Here is a 21,487-nt window from a genome sequence, read left to right on the forward strand (position 1 = left end):
CTGCCAGCCTCTGACTGGAAAGGCTGAATCGACTCTGCTATACGGGCTGCAGCTGCTAAATTCTGAATCGGAGTTCGATATACCTGCGGGGGCGGAAGAGCTGACGTCGACTGGATTCCGGAACTCGTTGTCGCGCACGCTCGTCGAGTGCTCGCTGGAGGTTCTCCAGTCGAGTGCGCTCAGCCAAGTTTGCCAGGCGCGCGTCCTCCAAGGCATGAGCCTCGGGGGTTTCTCCAACGATAGGAGTGTGCAGTGCATCCGTGTTCCGGCGACGAAGTTCTTCTCTCTACAGCGGCGTGAGAGGCTCAGGGAGATATTCCTCATGGGGATGCGACGGGTCGCCTCCACCTGCGCCTCCATCGGTGCGGGGAAAACCGGGAGGACTGCGCGGTCCATCGACCATCAGAACCTCCGCCGCCGGATCACTGCTGTCGCACTCGGATGCAGTCTCTGCAGAGCCAGTCGACAGGTCGAACAGGCCGTAGAGGGATTCGTCGGGCTCGATCGCCGCGACTTGAGGGGTGGCCGACTGGCGTGCCACCGCGTGTCTCACCCACCGCTGAAGTCTCGACCGACTGGAGCGCTTGCGCCGGCGAGAAACAGGGAGGGAGGACAACACAGGGGCCGACCGATAATGGGTCGACGGTTGCCGCAAGAGGACGCCGCGGACGCACGTGCGAAAGTGCGTTGCCCCGCGGACAGGGAGTGCGTCCACGTCGAGCGGAACCTCCTGAAGCCAAGCGGAGTCGTCGGCAATGAACGTGAGCGCGCCGAGACGGATCTCGCGGCCCTCCACCAAAACTCCGCCAGAAACCATGATGATTTGGATCGGAAAAGATCGCAACTCCTCCAACAAATCGCTAAGACACCGGCCCCATGGTGGGCGCCAACTGTCGTGGTTCTAAGTCTGACAGTAATGTAGGGGGGTAGGTATGGAGAGGCAAGATCTTAGCTATGGAGTGGTTGTAAGCACACGAGGTTTACGAGTTCAGGCCCTTCTCGGAGGAAGTAATAGCCCTACGTCTCGGAGCCCGGAGGCGGTCGACTGGATTATGTGTGTATGAATTACAGGGGTGCGACCCCTTTACACTGAGGAGGGGGGTGGCTTATATAGAGTTCGCCCGACCCCTCCGGCCCTCAGTTATGCAGGGTTTTAAGTACATTAAGATCGGGCGTTACTGGTAATGCCCCTAATAAAGTGCTATGATGACCATAAAAGCTACTTAATGACCGACCGTTAGCGTGCGGAGTGACTTTAGGTCTCCTGGCCGTCGAGTGGTTGGATCTTGGTCGAGTGATTGCTTCTTGGTCGAGTGTCTTCGAGTCTGTCGAGTGGAACACCTCCAAATCGATTGAAAGGTGATTTCTCTAGAGATGTCCTTGGGTAGGGCAGTTAGGACAGGTCCATGACCCTACCCTAGGTACATAGCTTCATCATTGCCCAAGAGCAAGAGAGTGCTAGAAAGGATGTCGAGCGTGCCTTTCGTGTTTTGCAATCTCGATGGAGCATCGTTCGGTATCCTGCTAATACCTGGAGCACGCAGAAACTGTGGGAGGTGATGACTGCTTGTGTGATAATGCACAATATGATCGTACAAGACGAGCGCCCGAAACGTTTGTATGATCAAGGGTTTTAGTTTCAGGGTGAGAATGTTGTGCCTGAGCATGGAGGAGCGGCAATGTTTGCACAGTTCATCCAATTTCATCAAGACATGCGTGATTGGGAAAACTCATGTGCAACTACAAAATGATTTGGTTGTGCATATGTAGGCTCATGTTGGCAATCAATAGATATATCTTTTTTTATTCGTTTGCAAAACTATGTGAAATATTTTTATTTGTATTCGGCTTGTAAAACTATACTATTTTATTGAGTTTAAACTAAGTTATTTGACAATATGTTTGAATGCAATCATCAATGTAAAATTAGGCGGACAGCCGGCCACGGCGGCACATATGGGTTGGCGCATTGGATGCGCTGCCGACCTATATCAAAAACAGGGCGGACGTTGGACGGGCGGTCGACCAAAATGGACAAAAAGCGGACGAAATCGCCATTCGTTTGGGTCGCCCCATTGGAGTTGCTCTAACTCCTCCGACGATTTGAGTGGAGGTTAGTTTGGTCAAAACTTGCATGCGCGCACTATAATATGAAATTTTAGCAAAAAAAAATCATACGAACTATAATAAGGAATGGAGGGAGTATCTATTTTGATCTTCTCACTTTAGGATCATGCTACTTTTAGTGTCGATTATAAAAAATGCCACATTTTAGCGTCAATACTGTTCCTGTCGTCCTAACTCAATAGGAGCTACAGCCACATCGGACGCATCACCGGGGACATCGTTGACAAGGGCAAGGGGGGCGGGGGGTGACGCCAGCCGTTGTTGCAGGACCGACGATGTAAGTGGACCTCAGGCTGCGGGAGAAGTCATTGACATCCAGTTCCTCTAACCTCCTAGACCATGAGCGTTCATCTCTGTTACAATGTTCTCTTTACAAAGAGGAACGAATCACACAAATCCTTATTTTTGCAAATAGACCTAGGATTTTAGGAAGGAAATAGATGACACCATAACCAATTCGACAGCTTATTCATTCAGAGCACCCACTCGATGGCATCAGTCGTGAAGGCATAACGTACGCACTTGTGCTTGACCATCTGGAGGCTCCGATCATCACCCACACAAGGCATCATCTCTACTCTACGCCTGTGAGCAGAGCAAACCGCTGACCGGTCGTTTCTGCTTCAAATGTCCCGGCGATGAGAAACTTGGCATCGCCCAGGTTGAGAAGCTCGAAACGCACCGGAATACACATCCACTCCACCTCAGGTGGGATCAGATTTTGCCAAACTTGCAGCGCAGTGGGCGGTCGGTCATGGTGCATGGCAGAGAGGTCCAGTGCACACAGGTGGCCGGGGCTGAAGGCCGAGAAGCCGAACCACATGTTGAACTCAGGGACGTACTGGGCTCCGCCCTTGAAGGGCAGCGACCACCTCCCGACATGCTTCCATTCCTCCGAGTGCGTCCCCCCCAGACGATGATGAGAATCAAGGCGTGCCGTCTCAAAGCTGTAGGTGCCGATGCTGCCCTCGCATGTCACGTAGACGGTGGAGCACCCGTTGCCGTCGACTACGGCGGCGTAGGCGGTGATAGAGGAGGGTCGTCTGTACCCAGGTTGGCGGACAAAGGGAGGCGGCGGGAGGAGCCGCCAGCGCCAGGCCGCCCTCATGTCGCTCAGCTCGCTGCACTCGGGCATGTACTCAAGGACCTCGAAGCATCCATCGTCGCCCGGCCCGGGGTACGTGTCCATGACGTACAAGCTGTCTTGGTCGCGGCCAGGGTGCGCGATGTGCAGGCACATGGGGTAGACTCCCTTGCGCTCGTTCATGCGGCCCAGCGTGCTGACGAGCTGCCTGTCGGCGTCGTACATCACGGCCTCGCCGGCCGGGTTGGCGGCGATCATCCTGCCTCCGCTGGTGGCGCGGGGGCTGAAGAGAGCGAACATGTCCAGGCTGCCACCACCGGAGGGGTTTGCCAACTGATGAAGCTCATTCCTGGGTGCGGCAGCTGCAGTGCCCGCATCGCCGGAAAAGGATCCTTCATCCTAGCTGCTTCATCCGCCGCCTCCAGCGCTTCCTTCGCTGACCGGTAGAAGAGTTGGTCGAAAGGATCGATGTGGCGCACCGAATAGACGTATTGGGCGCAATTGCGCGTCACCAGATTCACGAACCGCCTCCGCATCTTTGTCGCTCCCGGTCTCCCAGCCCAGCCAGGTTGAGCTTGTACGGCGATCGGGGCGGCGGCGGACACGAGGGTGGGGGTCGTTCCGTTCTTCTCAAAAGGATTTCCGCCTACTTGGGCCATGGGCCCAACAGCTAGTGCTTTAGAGGCTAAATCAGGAAAGGGCCTAACAGCCCATTTCGCTGGGCATCTTATCAGACGTGAATAAAAAGCCCAAAAAAACAGGAAAGGTAAAAAAACCAGTACAAAATGAAGAAGAAAAGGAATTCCTTGCCTTAAAAAAAATAGTTAGTGTAAAAATGCCATGGTTGCTTGTCCACTTTCAAGTGACCATAAAAAAAAAGGAAAAAAACAATGTTCATTAACAAAAAGACATTAACAAATCAGTTTGCCATGGTTAACAAAGGTAAAAATGTCATGTTTCAAACAATAAAAACGCCATGGTACCAGAAAAAAAACTTTGCAATGGTTAAAAATGATTAATTGGCCATGAACAAAGATATAAATTTGCCATGGGTGTAACTTAAAAATTGCCATGTTCGAAAACGAGAACTTTGCCATGGCAAATAAACATCTTAAGTAAACATGGTAATGTTCTTCAAATAAGATATGAAAACGACACAATCTTTTTTAATAAAATTGCCATGTTCATGGAATTTTATTTAAAACATGTTAAGTTGCCATCACTACGTAGTTTACACTACGAAAAGTTGCCATGAAGTTCACATATATATGGATACAACATGGCAAAGAAAATGAAGTTTACACTACAAAAGTTGCCAACATGACAACATATGAAAAAAAGATATGGTGAAAAATGTTTCTCTAGACACACAGAAAATATTGAAAAAGGAAGAAAGCATCTTAACTTGTAATGATATCGTACATGTAATCGCCATGAAAAAACAAATTTCAAAGGATCAACATTTTTTGCCGTGGCATTTTTTTTAAAGAACAAACTTCTCGTATTCTCAAACTAATATGCAATGGCCATGGCAAACATTCTTCAGAACCAAGGCAAAAATGCATTTAGTTGCCATGAAAAAAACACATCTATAGAAAAAAAATACTGATTTTAGTTGCCATGGCAAGTTTGCCATGTTTTTAAACATCTTAGGTTGCCATGTTTTCGAACATCTTAAGTTGCCATGGCAAGTTTACCATATTTTTGAACATCTTTAGTTGCCACGGCAAGTTTGCCATGTTTTTGAACATCTATAGCTTTGCAATGTTTTTGAACATCTAAACTTGCCATGGCAAGTTTGCCATGTTTTGAACATCTATAACTTTGCCATGTTTTTGAACGTCTTTAGTCGCCATGGCAAGTTTGCCATGTTTTCGAACATCTTAAGTTGCCATGGCAAGTTTACCATATTTTTGAACATCTTTAGTTGCCACAGCAAGTTTGCCATGTTTTTGAACATCTATAGCTTTGCAATGTTTTTGAACATCTAAACTTGCCATGGCAAGTTTGCCATGGTTTTGAACATCTATAACTTTGCCATGTTTTTGAACGTCTTTAGTCGTCATGGCAAGTTTGCCATGTTTTTTAACACCTTAATTAAGTCGCCATGGCAAGTTTGCAATGTTTTTTTATTGTATTTAGTTGACATCTTAATTTAAAAAGTGTTTGCCATGTTTTTAACAAACTTAATTAAAAGAAAATTTCCATGTTTCTGCACATCTTAAGTTTGCCATGGCAAAGTTCGCCATGTTTTTGAACATCTTAAATTGCCATGGCAAGTTTGCCATGTTTTTAAACATATATAACTTTGCCATGTTTTTTAACATCTTAAGTTGCCATGGCAAGTTTGCCATGTTTTTAAACATCTATAACTTTGCCATGTTTTTGAACATCTTAAGTTGCCATGGCAAGTTTGCCATGTTTTTAAACATCTATAACTTTGCCATGTTTTTGAACATCTTAAATTGCCATGTTTTAAAATAAAATAGTGCCATGGAAAAATCACATGAATTTTGTCATAAAGAGCATTTACACATGCGAAAAGGGCACATGGTAAAAAATAGGAGGTTTGTTCTTTAAAACACAAAATATATGATGGCAAATTTAGCAACAATGGGCACGTGGAAAATACACTATTTTTGTCGTGTGAGAAAATAACATGGCAAAAGGGTCATAAGTTTTGCCATGGGTAAAAGCAAAGTTAGAAGATAAAAAATTGTTATGTTGTCAAAGCAAAAATGTAAAAATTGCCATGGCAACATTGTTCGGATAGGTAGGCAAAGAGACACGATAAATGTTGTCGTCATGGCAACATAAGTTTCTAGTTGCCATGGCAACCACACCTATACAATTAACAAAAAAATTGAATACATGGCAACACATCCATAAAATTTACATTGCAAACACAATGTTCATTTAGTTCCATGGCTCACACATCTATAAATTTACATGGCAAAAACATAACATTCTTTTAGTTCCATCAGCTTCTAGTTGCCATGGCAACACATCATAAATATACATGGAAAAACACAACATTCTTTTAGTTCCATGGCAGAACTATAAATATTGCACTGATATGAGAATCACAAAAAAAATCGGTTATGCATTCCTGGGGGAATCACATGGCAATTGAAGAGATAAACTAACAAAAATGAACAAACAAAGGTTGAGCAAAGGTGCTACCTGAACATGGATGTAGCCAACACAAGGGGCTTGTGCAGTGAGCCGCCGTAATGGTCAAGCTCGAGCTATGTCCCGGTCCTGCACGCTGGTAGATTTGTAGGAGCTCGTCACTGGGGAGTGGTGGCGGGGTGCGCGTCGCGGGGAATGTTACGCTGGTCAGCGGAGGGGAAAGGGGATGAGACTGGGAGAAAGTGAGAACAGGTGGTGGGGTAAAAGGAAAGGGATAAGAGGAGTGTGCCGTTGAGGGTGTTCGGGGACGACGCCTGTTTCACCGAACAGGGACAAGACGTGACGTGAAGCCCCTAGTCTCTTTACGATCTGTGCAAAAAATCCAACGGCGCTGCGCACGTTCGGGACGGGACGATAGAATACTGGTCGTTCGGAAGTTATTGAATCCGAAAAGAAAAGATAAGTATATTTCCGTCATTCAACTCTGTCTAAACTATAGAAATTATCCCTCAACTTCAAAACCATTAAAATTCAGTCCCTCAACTATTTAAATTGGATACTTTTGGTCCTTCATAACACCTGTAGTGGTTTTAATATGACGTGGACCTGGTTTTGAATAAAAACGTCCACGTGACCTGGTTTGACCGCCACGTCACTTAAGCGACTGAGTGTACCCGCCGGCTCTCCCTCCCTCGCGTTCTCTCGATCCTCCTTCTCCCATTCACGATCAGACGACTAAGTGCACCTGGTCCCGCATACATTTCAAATCCCTTCTTCCAGGATTAGCATCCCTCCATGATATCCATCTAGTTGCCTTGTTGCCACACTCACACTCCACCGCCAACCCATAATCCAACGGCCCCTCACGGTATGGGATGGGGGACAAGCGACCGAAAGGGATCGATGGTGAAGAACAAGAAGACCCGCGTGAGCGACTTGAACTGGCCGAGGTTGACATCTGCATGCCAACCGAGGGACTCACTGTGGGACCCCCCCGCCTGATCGCTCGCGCCGCCTTGCACAGCCAACCACCACCGTCTAAGTCGTTGTTGCCGCCTCCTTGCCCAGCTAGCCACCACCACACAGCCACCACCCTGCTCAGCCAGCAACCAACGCGCGTGAATCTCCACCGGGCCATGCTCCACTTTTTAGACTGTCGCCGCTGCTCTAGGGTTTTTGCGAGATAAAAAGGATCGAGTGAATGCGGGAGAGAGAGGCAGCGAGGCCCTCAGCCACTTAAGTGACGTGACGGTCAAAACCAGACCATGTGGACGGTTTTAGTCAAAACCAGGTTCAAATCATACTAAAACCACTGTAAATGATACGAGGGACTAAAAGTATCCTGTTTAAAAAGTTGAGAGACTGAGTTTTAGTAGTTTCGAAGCTGAGAGACTATTTCTATACTTGAATGAAAGAGTTAGAGGATGAATAATATACTCATAAAAAAATTGGTACTACTCTACCACAGCTGGATTTCGCGGTTAGCCCAGCGTCCCAGCCGCGTTTCCTATTCGAAAAAGTCGAGTCGTTGGCTCATCTTTGTGAGCTGTGGGTCCCCGGAGCAGGAGCAGGCGGAGGCGCCAACCGGACGCCAAAACCCCGCCCCCGCCCCAATCACTACGCCCTTTCCCCTCGTCGCCCCCACTTTTTTTCTCCCACTCCGCCCCCCGATTCTCCCCAATCCCCTCTCGCCGCCGCCAGGAGGCAGCACCGGAATCGCGGCGACCGAAGATCCCCTCCGACCCGCGCCGAGGAATCCCGCCGATCCGCCCGCGCCTCGCGGATGGCCCTGCACCAGCACCACGCGGGGTCGGCGTCCGGGTCGGCGTCGGCGTCCAGCTCCAGCTCGGGGCTGCACCTGCCCGCCTCGCCCTTCGGGGACACCACCCACACCAAGCTCTTCGTCGGGGGCCTCGCCTGGGAGACCACCAGCGAGAGGCTCCGCCGCTTCTACGAGCGCTTCGGGGACATCCTCGAGGCCGTCGTCATCACCGACCGCCACTCCGGCCGCTCCAAAGGATACGGCTTCGTCAGTGCCCGCCCCTCCTCTTCCTCCTCCACTGTTTCGCTGCTGTCGAATTCTGCTTCCACCTGTTAGTCTTCCTGGAAGCGCTGTAGCAGTGCTGGATTGTTTACGAGTTTCATGGTCGTCTCCGCAGGTGACCTTCCGCGATGCTGAGGCGGCCACCAAGGCCTGCGAGGAACCGTCGCCGGTCATCGATGGCAGGCGGGCCAACTGTAACCTGGCGTCGCTAGGTCGCGCCCAGCCTTCCACACCCCTCGGTATTAGTCTCTTCTAATACTACCTATTTGGACTAGCTTGTACCCACATTTTTTAGGCCATTTCATCGAAGTAGTTACTATTGTTTGCAAGTTAATGCATCATAGTTGTTGCTTATTGATGTTGTCTTGTGCAATCTAAATCAATTAGTTCTGCCACGAGTCTTCCCTAGCAAAAGTTGTAACATGACTAGTACATGAGTTCATGGTGCTTAGTTACTTACTCTGGAATTCAATTAACCCCCATCATGTTGCAAAGTAAATCAAGAATTCAACTACGGGTAGGAAAGGGCTAGGGTTTTCTTACCAAAAGGTTGTTTATGTGGTAATAATAATGTCCTTTCTATATGCATGTGTTCTAAAAATATGCATTCTATATAGGGCGGCCAAGATCAGCTGGCTCCTACTTTGGCGTTCCCGTCCCAAGGGGCATTTATGTAGGGGGTTATGGTCAGCAGCGACCACTTCCGATTGGGTACTACCAGTATCAGGGATTCCCGGTTCCACAATACAGGTAAGATGATTTCCAAAACGTACAGTACAACTTGTATAAAAAAGCAAAGCTTTTAAGAAAATTCAGTGGGTTGACAATGTATCAATGATGCTATCAAACTGGCATATAAGACGAAGTATTTAGAAGTTCCATCTTGTTCCTAGATTGTCTGTTCACGATTTTCATGTTCATTTTAGGCCGATTCTTCACCATTTTTCAATATAATTTGTTCATGTTTATACCCTTCAATTTGCAAAATTTAAATAGATTGCAATTCTTTTACTGATTTTAACTACCAAGGTACTTCTTCTCTAAAGAAATATAAGAGCGTTTAGATCACTACTTTAGTGATCTAAATGCTCTTGTATTTCTTTACGGAGGGAGTACTTGATTTAATAAAGATGTAAACGATCAAATTAGAATCTACTCCCTCCGTTCCTAAATACTTGTCTTTCTAGGCATTTCAACAAGTGACTACATACGAAGCAAAATGAGTGAATCTACACTCTAAAATATGTCTACATACATCCGTATGTAGTAGTCATTTGAAATGTCTAGAAAGACAAATATTTAGGAACGGAGGGAGTAGAATGCAACCATACTCTGCAAGATATTTTGTCTAGTTTTTTTCCCAATTCCCCATCATCATGTATCACTTGGGCACAAAAGTATGACCAGATGTATTTGATTTTCCCACATTGTGTAAATTATGCATATGCTATTGCTTGTCCCTCGTTAGCCATCTATCATCCGTCCCACTCCCACTCACTCTTTCCCCTGTTCCTTTGAAAATGATCAAATCATCAAAACTGCTTGAGTTCATGGAGCAAAATATCACTGTTTGGAATCCATAAGAAGTACATTCAGTTCATTTTCTTCTTTTTTTGCAGTTACTCCACATATGGGACTGAATACATCTATCCACAGGTTAAAGTGTGAACATGTAAACTTCAATATTCTTGTGGAACACAAGTCATACTAAGGATTAACATATTCTAGAAAAAATGTCTCTTTGCAGGGTACATTAAACCCATATGTTGGTCAGCAATATGTTCCAGTTTATGGTGTCTCAGCTGCAGCAAATACTGCTAACCAACCATTTAGCCAATTGAGCCCATCCATTTCTGGTGGGGGCAATGGCTATCCGATGATGCATGGTTACAGTATGCCAGGAAATCAATTTGTGCATCTCACTGGGTCAAACTTAATTAATTCATCCCCAACAAATCGTCCCACCATTCAGGCTCCCTTTTTAGTAGGTAAGCTTTCTCCAGATCACATTTCCACTATTTGTTGGGCCTTCTTTTCCATCATAAAGAAAGGGCCTTCCAAATAAACTCAGACATGGTTTCAAGATCCAACTGCATTCACTAAGCAACATATGTTTCCACTCTGAATTATTATGCTAACATAAATACTCCCTCCGTCCCAAAATTCTTGTCTTATATTTGTCTAGATATGGATGTATCTAATACTAAAACGCGACTTGATACATCTGTATTTAGACAAATCTAAGACAAGAATTTTGGGACGGAGGGAGTATAATTTTCCATTTTTCTTCCTGAATCTTTTCTGGCATGCTATTTGCCTTATGAAAATGTATGTTTTATTTGGCTTTTGTAGCAGCACCAGTTCCCTCCCATCCACACTTGGTTGTACCAGCCCACTCACCTCAGTTTACACAAGCTAGTGGTTCAGACTAAAGAGCAAGCTGAACTATGCACCCAACCATTTATACCTTGAGGTTTGCTTTATCTGGATTGTTGTTATCTTGTTTGCGTGTTGACTGTCTAGCTGTAACTGACACTAGATTTTTTTGTTTGTGCCAGGTAACTTTAGTTTGCAGCAGGACTAAAAGAACAGTGCTGCTGTATTTGCAGCACTTGTTCTTACCTGGAAAAAATCATCCTTGTATTCATAAGGTATGTGTTGTATCAAGCAATCATCCTTGCATTCATCGATTAGTGCGTAAGTGCACTTGGATAATGGTCTCCTAACTGGACCCATTTGAGCATGCATGCGTGACTTTGGTCTGTTCATCAATACAACTGTTACACAGATTCTAGTTTTGTTGATGCTGGTTTAGCTCCTGCAACTTGATTCTTACTCATTGATAGTAACTTTTGGGATGTAACTCTACAGGTTGTCCTTATCATGGTCGACATATGTACCTGGAGATCATGAACTGTCCCGATGGATGGGGCGGTATCTCAAGAGCGACGGCTGCTCTTATCAGTCTGGCTTGGTTCAAATCCTGTCCTGGTGGGGGACTGTGATCGTCGATGTCTAGATACAGCATTATTGATTCTGTATCTGACAAGTCATGGATATATGGTGGATGCTGGAATGGAGTCCAGCACCCTGTAAGTTTGACTAAACCAAGGGGATTAGTCATGATGGCACTCTTAAGAATCAGGGATGAGTCATGATTTGATGGCACTGAGATGAGTATCCATCTGAAGAGTCACCAAGTTAGTGTGCTTTAGTGTCGCAAAGTTTGAGTCTTGCACAAGCAAAAGTCAGTGTCATGATCTATCACTCTTGTTTCGCACTAGGCCTATTGATAGCCACATTATGGATTTATGATGCTCCGCTCGAGTGTAAGCAGGATGTTCAGTTTGCCCAAAGGGTGGCCGGAGATGGTCCTGCGTCTGTACCAACTTCCCATTAGAGCTTCTCTGCGTTATTACACAACTGGTGATCAGATCAAGGTGCATTTTTATCCGTGTTCCAGAACAAATTGTTGTTTTATAATATGTCCCAGAAGTTCTAATTTACATTCATGATGCTCTGATCTTGGTAGTTCCAAGATCGGAGTCTTGATGTACTTGAATAATAATAAATCCATCTGCTGCGAGTCCAGTGATGCGGTGCCCCTCATCATGGATTTTCATGAACTCGGTGGCATGAAAAGATGTACTGTTGGTCCAATTGAGGTGTGCTGTTAATTCAAGAAAAATAGTTCGTGAACAATGTCCATGTGGTATGTGTACCCTCTTGCTGGGGTTAATGGCCCTGCCGACATGTATACATGTTGTCAAGTTTGATCCTTTCTGCTCCGCCTGAATGGAACCAACACATCTTTTACATGAATGTGAAGAAACTCCTCGGTGCTTTATGAGCAAACAAATATACAATTGGTACATCCTATGTCTTATCTCTTGAGCGCTTTATGAGCACGCAAATGTATACAATTTTTACATTTTTATGTGTTCTGCAAGGCCAGGTGAGCAAGTCATTCCAGCTGCTGGGATTTCCTACACATTCAGAGCTACTGAATCCTGGCGAAGGCTTGACATAAACACACCCCAGTTTGAATGCTACCGAACCCTGTAAACGCAACTTTGAAAGATCCTATGTCTGGATGTTGGAACGGCCATCATAGAACCCTCAATTCGAGTTTGTCATATCCAGCTTTTGTCTTGTACTTCTCAAATAGTTCTTGCATCGCAACCACAAATTGTTCATGTACCTCGTTTATCTGTCAACACCAAGACATGTTAGGATCTTAAACAAGAACATGGTTTCAAAACTTGTTTCCAGAGTTGCAAAGAAACCAACATGATAAAATCATACATTCATCATATTTTAAACAGATCTAGAAAATGATGCCCCTAACGAGCAACTGAGGCTTTGGTCCAGAATGACAAAAATGCATACCAGATTTTGGCCTTGGGCGCTTAACTATCTGTTTTCCAGTTCTGTTTAATAGCAAAATCACATCTAACATTTGCTCAATCTTTTTTGGTCGGATGCTAAAACGCCCAGAATGATTCTCACCTCATCATATGTAGGCTGAGGATTTTTCTGAACCTCGATTGGTCTTCCAACAACCAGATGAAGTGGTGTCGCGAAAGGGATGGGAGTCCTGTATTACAAATTTACACATGTAAACTCATGAATGCCAATACGAATACTGAAACAAAATTATTTGGCATTTACGCAAATCAGATCAGTGGAAATATACCAAAAGAAGAAGATATATGCATTCAAGAGCATTACCCGTATTTCCCGAAGAAAATAACTGGAGTAAATTTAATTGCTCTAGCAATCTTCACAATCAACTTGCCACCTGGCCTCCACCACTTGTACACAAGGCTCTAATAGACAATAGCACAAATATATTCATTTCAAAGTTAGGTGGCCTGTTCAAGTCAGCAACCCATCCACTTCCATCAACATAACATTTATTATGCACCCATGCATGAAATCAAGGATAATGCAATATTGCATATCATGTGGCATAAAGAGGTGGCGTTACCTGTCCGAAGCAGAAAACTGGGACTAAAGGAGAACCTGTCTCCATAGCGATCTTAACAAAACCTTTTCTTGATTTCAGAAAGGCAACCTGAAAATTGCAAGAATTGTTGGTCATTACCACATAAATTGACTAATAACAACATGCCATCAATGACTATGCAAGAAGAACACCGCCGCAGACCTCTGAATCATGATCCATGTGAAGCATCTCCTGCACACCTCCAGGCACTACGATGCAGGTATAACCAGCTCGAAGGTAGGAGTTGAAATTCTTTCTAGAAGCTGGAACCAACCCCAGCCACGTCCATATCTGCCTCAAGAACGGAGTGTAGAACACCTAACGCCAACCAGAAATTCACCAATTAAGAGCGCACCTACTAACCACTTACCGAAAGACTGAATTCAATCAGACATCGACAGTGCACATTTAGGAAGGTAATGAGAGGGTTCCTCACCGCGGTGCTTGCAAGGACCTTGGTCTTTGGCAATGGCATGAATCCAACAAGGTCCAGGAGGGCCCCAAGGCCGATGGGCAGAACAGAATGCGGTTCATAACCGAACACTGCAAACACACAACAGTAAAATTACAAATCGAGCGGCTCTGCACAAAAAAGGCAGGCTCCAATCTTTCCTGCTCAACTTTTACTTCCCCCTTTTATTTTAGTAGACCCAAAAAAGGGTAGAGGAAGCTCACCGTAAGCTCTTTTGGGGTCAAAGGCCTTGTAGTCCTCCACATGTAGAGTGACGGGGAAGTACCCAACGACGTACTTGCTTATGAATCTGCGGAGTCGTCCACCGAATGTGAGATCCAGGCAGCATGGCAATGCACGGGACGACGAATTGAAAGGGGGAGGAGGAGGAGGGGGGAGGGGGAAGGAGGCGAACCTGGCGATCTTGCGCCCCAGCCTGCTCTTGTCATTGAGGGGCAGGAGCATGAAGAAGAGCTGCGTGCCGAGCACCCTGCACCATCGAAACGAGCACGAGCGTGAGCGAAGAGGGATTAACCGGCAAGAACAGCAGCAGATAGTGAAAGGAGAAGGGAGACGGGGGGAGTGGATCGGTGGACGGACATGGCGGCGACGCGGCGGGGGAGGAGGAAGAGGGAGGCGATGACGAGGAGGACGTTGAAGTGGATGGCCCCCAGCCAGAGCGCCAGCGCCAGCGTGGTGCGCAGCGGCGAGTAGGCCGTGGCCCTGAACACCGTGGTCCCGTCGGGCGCCGCCTCGGCCCCGGCCGCGGCGCCGTTGCTCAGGCCATTCCCCGCGCCCATCCCGCCGGGAGCCTCGGTGCGGTGGGGAGGAGGAGGACTGGGGGCTTCTCCCGCGTGCGTCGCGCGCGCGCGCTTGCCCCCTTCTCCGGTGGTAGTGGTTTTGTCCGTGGCGCGGGGGCGTGCGGGCGGAGTCGTCCACGGCCGTGTGTCGATCCTTTTTCCTGCCAGCCTGATTACTTTGCTTTGCGTTTGCCGGTGCCGTGCCAATCCTCGGCGCGAGCCGTCGGACCGTGCCGGGGCGGATCCGCGCGGACTCTTCTTCTTTCTTCCAGCCGGGTGCCGTGCGGGCGGTGTGTCCCTGCCTCGTCCCGCGCGTCCCCTTCGGGGTGGTTGACTCTTTTGCCTCGTCGGGATGGTTCGCGCATTCATTTCAGAAGTATCAAGAGCGTATACAAGGCATCCAGACGTGTCATCAGTACTTCATGTGGTCGTGCCTGCAGTCGTGCCCCGTGTATCCGAACTCCAAACTCATGTACACACAACAAGATCAAAGTATAACATAGATAAATTAAATATAGCATAGATCATAGATCAGACATAGCAGGTTTAACTTACAACATGACATAACCAGTTTAATTTACAACTGAACATAGCATACGTTATTCAAAAAAAAGATCAAACATAGCAAGTTTAACCGAACATAGGATCACAAATTCACAAAAGTTCATCCTATGATAGATAAGATAGAGTGAGAGAGCGTCCCCTTCACCTGCGGTATCCAGAGCAGCGGTAGTACCTCGTAGTGTAGGCGTCTGTCGTGGTCCTAAGACTGACAGTAGAATAGGGGGTAACTATGAGGAGGCAAGATCCTAGCTATGGAGTAGTTGTACACACGAGTTTTACGAGTTCAGGCCCTTCTCGGATGAAGTAACAACCCTACGTCATGGTGCCCTGAGGCGGTCGACTGGATTATATGTATGTGTGTGAGTTTACAAAAGTGCGAACCCCTGTCCCAGAGGAGGGGGTGTGGCTTATATAGAGTGCGCCAGGACCCCAGCCCCCCTCCGTTACATAGGGTTCAATGTTCATAAAAGAGGGGCGTTACTGGTAACGTCTGCAGTGAAGTGTTATAAATGCCCATAAAGCTATGGCTTAAGTCTTGACCGTTGCAGAGTGGAGAGTTTCTCATCTTCTGGTGGTCGAGTGTCTTCAAGGTGGTCGAGTGAGCACATCTTCATGGTCGAGTGGATGATGGTTTCTCTTCGACTGCTTCTGATTCTTTGTAGAGATGTCCTTGGGGAGGGTATGTTGGACAGATCCATGACCCTACCCTAGGTACATAGCTTCATCATTAGCCCCCGAATGGATCAGAGTTTGAGTGGGGAAAGAGTTGGGAACACTTCCGACCCATTCTTTGTGCTACGAGTATATCTCATTTTGAAACAATGAGTTGAGGTGAGGACGTCGACTCCTTTCTCAGTCGCCTTGGTCCATTCTTGGTTTTATCGAGTGAATTTTCACGGTAGGATTCCGAATGATGGTGTAGAGGATGTTTGTCTTCAGTCTGACAGGTTGTTCTGCTCCCCGCGGATCTCGTGGGATTAGAATTTTGGGAAGTGCGCCAGATGGACGGAACTGAGGTTATCGGGATGGATTAGACAAGTCTTCTCGATCCCCGCGCCACCTTTTTCGCCACGTATTGCGCGCGCGACTGTTGCGGGATTTGTTTAGATCGCCTGGGTCCACCAGTCAGTCACTCGGATGACGACCTTATAAAAGGCCTCGGACCAGGCCTCTGCCTCGTGCACTCCCATTCTCTCTTCTTCTTCTCTCAATCTCTCCGCCACGCTCGCTTCCGCCCTCGTCGCCGAACCTTTACTCGAGCTCGACCCGCCGCCATGGGGAAGGAGAGGACGGTGGCGCTGGAACGCGCGAAGAAGGCGACAGCGAAGGCGAAGGGCAAGCGGACTAGCCGGGGCGGACCCTCGTCGAGATCTGGCCTGCCGGCGGGCTGGATCCAGGGCGACTGGATCCGCTCGACAATCACCCAGGACGACCTCGACGACCTGGTGGAGGGGGGACTGATCCCCCACAAGTCAGCACGGCTCCCGGGGAACGAAACCGAGCCGCAGCCGAGGGAGGGTGAGTGTGTTCTCCTCGCCACCCACGTAGATCGCGGATTGTCACTGCCTCTCCATCCTTTCTTCCGGGTTTTTTGAACTTCTTTGGGGCTCAATTCCACCATTTCACCCCAAATACCATAGTCTATCTGGCCGCTTTTGTGTCGATGTGCAAAAACTTCTTGGGTTGTCGACCGCACTGGGGCCTTTTCAAACACATCTTCACCTGCCGATCCCAGTCGGTTAAAAAGGCCAAGTCGAGTGACGAGAAGACACAAGTGATCCAGATGTGCGGGGGTCTGGGGATCCAGATGAGGAGCAAGAGTACTTTCCCAACCATGATTCTTCCCGACTCGGTCCGAGGCTGGCAGTCGACTTGGTTCTACTGCAAGGATCAGCCGACCCCGGGCCAGTCGACGGGACTTCCTCCTTTTTCTTTGGCTCGAGTGGAGAAGCCCGCCCCCCTGAAGGTAGTTCCAGAAGAGAAGGCGCAGGTCAAGGTGCTGGTCGAGCGGGTCGTCCAGCTTGTCCGCGACGGGGTGACCGGGATGGACCTGCTGGAGGTCTTTCTCGGTCGACGCATCCAACCTCTTCAGGCGCGCGATCATCCGATGTGGATGTACTATGGGCTCGAGGATTCCACTCGGATCCACCCGGAGGACGTCAGCGAGGATACCTTGGAGAAGTGGTTAATGGGGATCACCAGCAACAAAGACAACCCTCGGGGGTCTAGGAGGGTGATTCCTTTCGACAACTCGCACCAGCCGGAGCAGGTATAATTCTGTCTTATCAAGTATCTTTTCGATTCACCGAGTGATGTCTTGTTTGTGGTCGACTGAATTTCCTTTGATCGTTATCCTTTCAGGCCCTCATCGACATGTACTCAATGCCCAACGGAGTGCAAGACCAAGACGCTGAGGAAGAAGGGAGCGGGGGCGAGAGCGACGAGGAGCATTCGGAAGCCGAGGAGGACGAGGAGAGCGATGAATCGACTGATGACGAAGAAGTCGACTTACCTCCTCACAGGGAGAGGAGATCCAAGCACGCTCACGACCCGGCAAGCGCTCCGGACTTGGTGGCCGCGCCGATTGGGCAGTCGTCGAAGCGCCCCAGGACGTCTTCCCCAACACCGACTGAGAAGGCTCCAAAGCAATCCAAAGTTGCACCGCCTCCAGCGCCGAAAGCCACCTCTTCCAAACTGCCAAAAGCTTTGCCCAGGATCAAAGTGACCGTTCCTATTATCTCCGGGTAACCATCTGACTTGTCTTTTTCGTCGACTCGGTTAACCAGACGTAACCGATTGAATACGGGTCTTTGCAGTGCTGCTACGTCAGGAACCTCTTCTTTCCAGTACCGGGACAAGGGAATGGAAGATGTTGTAACCTCCAACCCAGGTATAAACTCTTGTGATTTTGTTCTTGATTCTTTGGTCGATTGCGTTTGAGTGGTTCACCTAGGGTCGAATGATCTGCCTTGCAGCTCCACCCAACATCATTGATCTTCCAGATGACGATGAAGATGTGGCTCTTAAGACCAGGAAGAGCAAGAAGGTAGCAGCTGGCAGGATGGCTCGGCAAGAACCAACTACAACACCTCCCGTCCGTCAGGCTGAAGACGCGGGCAGGGCCTCTGTGACGTTCGCTGCACCGTCGACTGCACCTGTGATTTCTTCAACTGTCCAACTCCACGCCACGGAGCTCCAAGCCGCCGCACCTGGGTTGTCTGCACACTTTTTCACCAGCTACCCCGTCCCGGACAACCAGTCAGAAGCGGCTGCGGAAGCCATCCGACAGGCTGACATGATGATGGAGCGGGTGAAGACGGTGCACGAGAACAACTAGGCTGCCTACGACGCCAGTGCCGCCCTTCGGGCCAATGTCCCGGTGAGTAGACTTTTCGACTGTTTTTGTTCTCGAAAAATCTTCTTCTGCACAATCTCCTGTTGTTTGCGTCGAATTAGAGCACCCACTGGGTGTTTTGTTGTTTTTGGTAGTTTCGCTCTTCCACTCGGTCTGGGCGAGTGGGATCAGAACTGGTGGGGGCACGCTAAGTGCACCCACTGGGTGTAGTCCCCGAGACCACGGTTGACTGCTGGCAGTCGACTGGGGTCAGAGTTCTTCTTTCTTTTCTTTCTACTCCTTACACTCGACTCCGGCGGGCCGGTCGAGTAGGATCCAAACCGGTGGGGGCACGCCAAGTGCACCCACTGGGTGTAGTCCCCGAGACCGCGGTCGACTGCTGGCAGTCGACTGGGGTCTGAACAGCTTGCTGCCCTTTTTTTTAACCTGGTCCGGGCGGACCAGACGAGTTGAGTCTTAGTCAGCGGGGGCACGCCAAGTGCACTCGCTGGGTGTAGCCCCGGAGACCGCAGTCGACTGTGTGTAGTCGGCTGGGGTCTAAATGGACTTCTTTAGGTTTTATTCACTCGGAAGTGAACCGCCTTTAATCCTATCAATTGATCTGTCTTTTGCCTTCTACAGAAGTCTTGTACTCTTATTTCCAAGTTTGCTGAACTCGAGGAGAAGCTGAGGCAACTCAACTTAGACTTGGAATTGGCTCAGCAAAATCTGAAAAAAGCTCAAGACGAGGCCGCTGGTATGGAAGGTAACTGATTGTCGACTGACTTTCAATATATCTCTTTGATCTCTTGTTTGATTTGATTGCTTCTTTTGCAGAGAAAATGAAGTTGGCTCTGGAGAAGAAGGACTCGGACCTCGCCGCCGCGCAAAAAGAAGCCCAAGACAAAACCGCTCTCGCAGACAAGAAGCTTGCTTCAATTGGAACGCTTGAAGGAGAGGTGAACAAACTGAAATCTTGTCTTAATGAAGCTAACCGCGAAGTGACCAGTCTGAAGAAGGACAAGGTCGTCCTGAATGAAAAGTTGGAGTCTGCAATCCGCAAGAGGAATGACACAGAAGCTTATCTGAGGACTCTCACCAAGAAGCTTTATCTCGCGCTGGAAGGTATTTCCTTTAATCCGACTGTGTTGATGCTTGCGATCGGATCTTGCTCGGTCGATTGACTAACTTTTGGCTGCAGAACTCTGCCAAGACTTTGACGAAGAAACTGGAAGGGTCGAGACGGGTCTGGACCCTATCGCTTCCCCAGTCTGCGACAAAACTGCGATGAACGTGCTCCGACTGGAGTCCCGTATCGCCAGCGCCACAAGCTACCTCGCACGCCTGAAGGAGGTTGTCTCTCGAATCGACTCATCGCTTTGGCTGGGGCGACGCTTCAGAATGACCTGGAATCCTTGATGACTCGACTGAACAAGATCCCTGACCGAGTGCAAGAATGGAAAAAATCCTCTGCCCGGTGCGGTGCTGACGTTGCGCTGTCCTTGGTGCGAGTCCATTGCAAGGAGGCTCGTGAAGATAAGCTGGCTGCGATCAAAGTCGCTAACACCAAAAAGCACGACTTCCAGTCCTTCATGGAGACTTTCATCGCTGCCGCCACTCGGATTGCTGATGGGATCGACCTGGACTCATTCGTGGAGCCTGCCGTCCCTCCTCCGACCGAGTGAACAGAGTCATGAAACCTGAATACGCTTTAAATTTTCCTCGGAATGCTGAGTGATTGCTGTAACCGTTGAACTCCTTCGGGCTTGATGCCTGAGTACTTTTGATTTGCTACTTGGAACCTTTAGGATTTATCTGAATTTGGTTTATTTCCGAATGCGCTTGTGTTTGTCCTCGAATGGACTTTGCTCACTGCTTTGAATAGTCTTTGCGCTGGAGACGCAGCTCTGAGATGGCGGCTCCAATCAACCTGCGCTTCGTCGTCCTTATGGATAGGGATGTAGCGGGTGTTGTACTTGCACCGTAGCTCCGAAGGAGAGGGTTGCAGTCGACCTGCACTTCGTCGTCCTTGCGGATAGGGATGGAGCGGGCGTTGTACTTGCACCGTAGCTCCGAAGGAGAGGGTTGCAGTCAACCTGCACCTCGTCGTCCTTACGGATAGGGATGGACCGGATGTTGTATTTGTGCCGCAGCTCCGAAGGAGAAGGTTGCAATTGACCTGCACCTCGTCGTCCTTGCGGATAGGGGTGGACCGGGCGTTGTATTTGTGCCGCAGCTCCGAAGGAGAAGGTTGCAGTCGACCTGCACCTCGTCGTCCTTGCGGATAGGGATGGACCGGACATTGTATTTGTGCCGCAGCTCCAAAGGAGAAGGTTGCAGTCGACCTACACCTCATCGTCCTTGCGGATAGGGATGGACCGGGCGTTGTATTTGTGCCGCAGCTCCGAAGGAGAAGGTTGCAGTCGACCTGCACCTCGTCATCCTTGCGGATAGGGATGGACCGGACGTTGTATTTGTGCCGCAGCTCCGAAGGAGAAGGTTACAGTCGACCTGCACCTCGTCATCCTTGCGGATAGGGATATGTTTCAAACTTAGGCGAGTACTGGACTGCAGCTAAGTCTCCTAGTGAGAGAACTTAGGCGAGTGCTGGACTACAGCTAAGCCCCCGAGTGGGAGGATTGCTCTCCACTCGGTAGGATTTTTTCAAACTTAGGCGAGTGCTGGGCTGCAGCTAAGCCTCCTAGTGAGAGAACTTAGGCGAGTGCTGGACTGCAGCTAAGCCCCCGAGTGGGAGGGTTGCTCTCCACTCGGTAGGATTTTTTCAAACTTAGGCGAGTGCTGGGCTGCAGCTAAGTCTTCTAGTGAGAGAACTTAGGCGAGTGCTGGACTGCAGCTAAGCCTCCGAGTGGGAGGGTTGCTCTCCACTCGGTAGGATTTTTTCAAACTTAGGCGAGTGCTGGACTGCAGCTAAGTCTTTTAGTG

General features: G+C 48.6%; 2 protein-coding genes and 1 pseudogene across 4 annotated transcripts; 1 reads left to right on the forward strand and 2 right to left on the reverse strand.

Moving 5' to 3' along the window:
- Positions 1-2,600: 2,600 nt before the first annotated feature.
- LOC147965857 (uncharacterized) lies at positions 2,601-3,747 on the reverse strand (annotated as a pseudogene).
- Positions 3,748-7,951: 4,204 nt separating this feature from the next.
- On the forward strand, positions 7,952-11,726 carry LOC125514348 (uncharacterized). 3 transcript variants are annotated; one of them, XM_048679657.2, is made up of 8 exons: positions 7,952-8,372; positions 8,503-8,626; positions 9,005-9,137; positions 10,007-10,049; positions 10,135-10,375; positions 10,743-10,860; positions 10,946-11,038; positions 11,259-11,726. In XM_048679657.2, the coding sequence occupies exons 1-6, from the start codon at positions 8,127-8,129 to the stop codon at positions 10,817-10,819; spliced, it is 864 nt and encodes a 287-aa protein (XP_048535614.1). In that variant the 5' UTR covers positions 7,952-8,126; the 3' UTR covers positions 10,820-10,860; positions 10,946-11,038; positions 11,259-11,726. The 3 variants fall into 3 exon arrangements, with proteins under 3 accessions (XP_048535614.1, XP_048535613.1, XP_048535615.1); XM_048679656.1 differs by having other exon boundaries at positions 7,955-8,372; positions 10,740-10,860; XM_048679658.2 differs by having other exon boundaries at positions 7,955-8,372; positions 10,007-10,043; positions 10,740-10,860.
- A 485-nt stretch (positions 11,727-12,211) lies between these two features.
- On the reverse strand, positions 12,212-14,990 carry LOC125514347 (diacylglycerol O-acyltransferase 2D). Its single transcript, XM_048679655.2, has 9 exons — positions 14,447-14,990; positions 14,262-14,336; positions 14,071-14,156; positions 13,832-13,938; positions 13,558-13,713; positions 13,378-13,464; positions 13,119-13,216; positions 12,897-12,984; positions 12,212-12,597 (listed from the first exon to the last, which is right to left on the reverse strand). Exons 1-9 carry the CDS (start codon positions 14,644-14,646, stop codon positions 12,496-12,498), a joined length of 999 nt encoding a protein of 332 aa, XP_048535612.1. The 5' UTR covers positions 14,647-14,990; the 3' UTR covers positions 12,212-12,495.
- Between the last annotated feature and the right edge of the window lie 6,497 nt (positions 14,991-21,487).

The sequence above is a fragment of the Triticum urartu genome, chromosome 6A, assembly GCF_056163025.1.
Source record: "Triticum urartu cultivar PI428250 chromosome 6A, HENAU_Tu73, whole genome shotgun sequence".
Taxonomy (NCBI): domain Eukaryota; kingdom Viridiplantae; phylum Streptophyta; class Magnoliopsida; order Poales; family Poaceae; genus Triticum; species Triticum urartu.